The sequence below is a fragment of the Mandrillus leucophaeus genome, unplaced genomic scaffold, assembly GCF_000951045.1.
Source record: "Mandrillus leucophaeus isolate KB7577 unplaced genomic scaffold, Mleu.le_1.0 Scaffold213, whole genome shotgun sequence".
NCBI lineage: Eukaryota > Metazoa > Chordata > Mammalia > Primates > Cercopithecidae > Mandrillus > Mandrillus leucophaeus.
The window spans coordinates 2,082,867-2,087,899 of record NW_012102177.1 but is presented as its reverse complement, the minus strand read 5'-3'; the positions used below and the strand labels follow the sequence as shown (position 1 = coordinate 2,087,899).

At 60.4% G+C, this 5,033-nt stretch overlaps 1 protein-coding gene across 1 annotated transcript in view; it reads left to right on the top strand.

Moving 5' to 3' along the window:
- The window catches only part of HS6ST1 (heparan sulfate 6-O-sulfotransferase 1), a 24,216-nt gene extending 21,429 nt beyond the window's left edge, over positions 1 to 2,787 (top strand). Inside the window, exon 2 of the mRNA XM_011980502.1 lies at positions 1,011 to 2,787. Coding sequence (XP_011835892.1) covers positions 1,111 to 1,719 — 609 coding nt within the window. The 5' untranslated portion in view covers positions 1,011 to 1,110 and the 3' untranslated portion in view covers positions 1,720 to 2,787. The remainder of the gene's footprint in view (positions 1 to 1,010) is intronic.
- The last annotated feature ends 2,246 nt before the right edge of the window (positions 2,788 to 5,033 follow it).

The window sequence follows — 5,033 nt, the reverse complement described above, 5'->3', positions numbered from 1 at the left end:
GGGCAGTGTGAGGGGAGGAGGAGGGCAGTGTGGGTACACTTCCATGTTGCCATCTGGGGAGGCCTGGCGGTGAGTCAGGGCCCTTCTGGAGCTGCTCCCCCGGGCAGTGAGGGGCCCTGTGGGCTCCTAGGCTGCCTGCCCGGCCCTGGTGCTCCTTGACCTGAGGCCCACCCACCCCGGCACAGGCAGGAGCCAGGAGGAGGAACCGTCTAAGAATGACTGCAGCCTCCCCGGGGCTGACCCCACACACACACACACACACACACACACACACACACCGGGTACATCCGCAGCTGCCGCCACATTTTACCCACCTGTCCAGTGTCCTGACGCCTCCAGCCCAGCGTCATCGCGAGCCTGGCAAAGGCATGCTCCATGCTGGGCTCCAGCCGTGCAGGGGACGGTGGGAGGTGGAGCCGTCCTTGGGTCGTTTCTCCCTTGTGCACCCCCCTGTCCTGGGGGACAGCCCGCCAAGTAGAGTTGGAGACTGTGTAAGTCATGGCTGCCCCTGGGGTCCTGGGCTGGATGGTCCACTGGGCCCAACCACCAGGCCTTGGCAGGACCCTGGGACTGGGACTGGAGGTGACCCTCCCTGACCTCTGCCCACCCTCTGCTCCTGCTGAGTGGCTCCTTGGGTGGCACCGTGCCCAGGCTGTAAACAGCTGGCGAACACTGCTGGTCTCAGGCGGCTGTGGCTCCGGGACCTCCCTGGATGAGGTATTGGCGGCTTCACCCACCAGCAGGAAAAGTCAGGTTGTCCCTCCAGAGGAGCCAGGCCAGGCACTGCAGGGCGCCATGGCGGTCACCCTGGGGAGCCGTGTGGCCGTGGCGTGCTCCTTGGCATCTCTGATACCGGGTTTTGAAACGGCTGTTGGAGAGCTAAATGCAGGCGTTGGCTGGCCTCAGAGGTGAAGCCCAGACCCCTGTAGTGGGGACTTTGACTCCGAGCAGCCCTGGTAGCACCCCTCATGCTGCCACAGCCCTCACCTCCTCTCCCCGTCTCCTTGCAGGAAGTTCTACTACATCACCCTGCTACGAGACCCCGTGTCCCGCTACCTGAGTGAGTGGCGGCACGTGCAGAGGGGTGCCACGTGGAAGACGTCGTTGCACATGTGTGACGGGCGCACGCCCACGCCCGAGGAGCTGCCGCCCTGCTACGAGGGCACGGACTGGTCGGGCTGCACGCTGCAGGAGTTCATGGACTGCCCGTACAACCTGGCCAACAACCGCCAGGTGCGCATGCTGGCCGACCTGAGCCTGGTGGGCTGCTACAACCTGTCCTTCATCCCCGAGGGCAAGCGGGCCCAGCTGCTGCTGGAGAGCGCCAAGAAGAACCTGCGGGGCATGGCCTTCTTCGGCCTGACCGAGTTCCAGCGCAAGACGCAGTACCTGTTCGAGCGGACGTTCAACCTCAAGTTCATCCGGCCCTTCATGCAGTACAACAGCACGCGGGCGGGCGGCGTGGAGGTGGACGAGGACACCATCCGGCGCATCGAGGAGCTCAACGACCTGGACATGCAGCTGTATGACTACGCCAAGGACCTCTTCCAGCAGCGCTACCAGTACAAGCGGCAGCTGGAGCGCAGGGAGCAGCGCCTGAGGAGCCGCGAGGAGCGCCTGCTGCACCGGGCCAAGGAGGCGCTGCCGCGGGAGGACGCTGACGAGCCGGGCCGCGTGCCCACCGAGGACTACATGAGCCACATCATTGAGAAGTGGTAGTGGCGGTGGTGGCCACAGGGAGGCCTCTTGGGGGGTGTGGGGGGTAAAACAGGACAGACAACAGGTCCACCCAAGACTGTCACGGGGAGAGTGTCCCACACCTGCTCCACAGGGATAGCTGCGTCCTGAAAATAAACAGAACAGGGACATAGTGGGGCTGGGCGGGGATGGCGGCTTGAGGAATCGACAGGTGCAGCCAGCGGGTCAGAGGAAAGCATGCTCGGAGGATGCCACGGGCAGGGCAGGGCCTCCAGAGCAGGGGTTGTGCCTGCTCTCCTGGCCCCCTTGGATTTATCACAAAAACTGAAGGTTTGCACAAGAGACAAGGACAGCAGAACGTGGACCTGCCAGGCCAGGAGTGTGCCCCTCACCAGCTATGCACACGGCACTCGCTCTTAGCTCCTCTCTCCAGGCTACTAGGAGTGAGACCGGCTTCTGGCAACTGCCCCGGCTCCAGGCCATCCCATAGGCCCTCCCCTTCTGGCTGCCCCCGATGCCCCAAGGCCTGGGGAGCCCCCAGCTCACCCATCTGTAGCTCCCTCAAGGTCAGGGCCCACCCCATCTGAGGCAGAGAAGACTCGAGTCCCCAGGAAGCCCACTCCGCCCTGGTCCATGGTCCTGCTCCATGCTTTGGGTCAGGAGGCCAAAGCTGATGTTCAGGCCCCACCCACTCCCCACAGTCCTCAGACCAAGGAGGGGTTTGGGGAGTGGGCCCAAGCTGCATTGCCGGCCCTCTGTGGGCCGACTGGCAGCCCAGGAGTGGGGAGGCTTTGGCCGGAGATGCTGCCACTTGTGCCTGAGTCCCTGGCTGGCCTTTGGAGGTGACCACCCAGGCAGACGTGGCTCAGACTGGAAGGGCTGGGGACCGAGCGCTTGCCTGCCTCAGTTCTCCTTTCTGACCCACTGGGATTTGCTAGCAGGCTGCCCAGCCCCATCACTGAGACACGTACTCAAGAGCTCAAATACCACTGCTGCCACCAGCGTGTGGATTAAGTTCATCAGGCCTCCATCGGCTGGAGCGTGGGACCGAGCCACACCCTCGGACCACAGTGGCTCTGGATGGCCGGGAACAGGAACTCGAGCTTTCAGATTCTCAACTAGCCTTGACAAAACAGCTGTAGGTGGCCTCCCTGACACCAGATACTCAACCCTCCCCACCCTGGCTCTCCTTGCGTTTCCCCATGCTGCCCACCCCCTGGCAAAAGGCTGGCCAAGTTCTGTTCCCAGCAGCCCCGCAGGGTTCCCCACTGGCTGCAGTGGCCCTAGTAAAAGCCACATTGCATATCCGCTGTAAGCACGTGCCCTGTCCCCTGTCCCCATCCCTTATGCCTAGGAGGCCAGGCTGGTGTCTCTAGGAGGGCCCCCGCAGGCGCCCTGGGTCCCCCAGAGGGCAGACGGGTGTGCTCAGGCCGCAGGCTGACTCCGATGCGGGCAGTGGGCTCTGCAAGCTGCCTGGCTGGGGTTGGCAGGGGCCCTGTCTCCTGCCCCAGCTTTCACTCAGCCACCACAGCTGCCCCACTGTGGGGTGGAGATGTGGGTCACCATGGGCTTGGGAGCAAGCGCCTTCTGCAGCACAGGAAGGCGAAGGTGTGGTCAGATGAGGTTGCTACCGCTGGAGGTGTGGCATACGGCCCCACCCTCAGGCCGCCTACACTGGCCCCATTTTGCTTTGGGGTCCAAGGACAGGGTGGTCAACAGGGTAGGGTGGGCAGCGTGCTAGCGCAGGGTCACCTCCCTGGGTGGATGCATCGCACGAAGGAAGTGAGTGCCAAGGGGATGTAGCGGTGTGGTTCTTTCAAAGGGAGGTCAGGGTCAATGGGAATCTGCTTGGACACTCGACACTGGGGTGGGTGCACTCCTGGGAGGAGGAGGAGCATGTTCAGGGGAGCCTGGAGTCTTGCACAAGCCACATGGGGCACCTTGGCCTCCTGGCAGGAGGTGGATACCCAGCCAGAGGCCTGGCTCAAGGTGGCCTCACCTGGCCACGGGCGTCCTGGGTGCACAGGCCCGAGCGCAGGTTGTTTTGTACATATTGGAGTATGTGTTAACTTATGCCCCGCAGCCCAACTCACACGGAAGCACGGGTCTCATCTCAGTCTCTCCGCTGCATTTGGAAAGCAGTCTCAGGCCCGCGCCAGGCTGAGGTGTCCCGAGGTGGTGGCAACTGGCAGTGCCCTCAGCCCCCAAGTCTCCAGCCTGGCACTTCCCGTTCAGGCCACCTGCTTTGGGTCAACGGTTCCTTGGCCAGCAGCATCTCCTAAATTGTAAGAACTCTGTCCACCAGGGCCCTCCCAGGGCTGCGAGGACGGAAGCAGGCAGGCAGTGGAGCTAACAGCTTAGTCACCAGGACCCCCAGGCCTGCAAACATCCCTTCCTGGAGGGGGAAGCCAGGAACAGCAGAACTGCCCACGAAACAAGGCTGTGAACTTTTCGGGAACTGGAACTGTTTAACTTGAACCCAGGATCGTTTAAAGCTTTATTTATTTATAGCTTCTTCTTAAAAAAAAAGTGTTGAGAAGAAATGTTTTGGTTATTCATAACAAAAAAAAAAAATGAGTTGATGATGGAAAAGCAAGTCATAATCATCTAATTGTTTTTGTCTAGGTCGAGAATGAATGTTAGCCGATGAAATAAACTCTGACAAGGAGTGGTGGGCGTGCTGTGGTCTCTGTGGCATAGCTGCCCCTCCCAGTGGGGGTCTCACGCCGAGTCCCAAGGGCGGGGTGCGTGGCACAGGTGCAGGGGGCTCAGTGAGGACAGTCACATGAAGGCATTCTGAGGCCGGGCGCGGTGGCTCAAGCCTGTAATCCCAGCACTTTGGGAGGCCGAGACGGGCGGATCACGAGGTCAGGAGATCGAGACCATCCTGGCTAACACGGTGAAACCCCGTCTCTACTAAAAAATACAAAAAAAAAACACTAGCCGGGCAAGGTGATGGGTGCCTGTAGTTCCAGCTACTCGGGAGGCTGAGGCAGGAGAATGGTGTGAACCCGGGAGGTGGAGCTTGCAGTGAACTGAGATCCGGCCACTGCACTCCAGCCTGGGTGACAGAGCGAGACTCCGTCTCAAAAAAATAAAATAAAAAATAAAATAAGGCATTCTGAAAGAAAAAATGGGACTTTGTCATCACCATAAAGAGTAACCATTTATTCATCATCAGTGACAGTATTTGGGAAGAACACCCAGCTGAGGGGGAGGCAGGCGCCACTGAGTTACATTCTCATTAACCTCTTCCCTCCCTGCCTTTTGAAATTTTGAAAGATTTCAAATGACAAAGAGGGTGGAGGAATAGTTGATGGACACCCACATGCTCT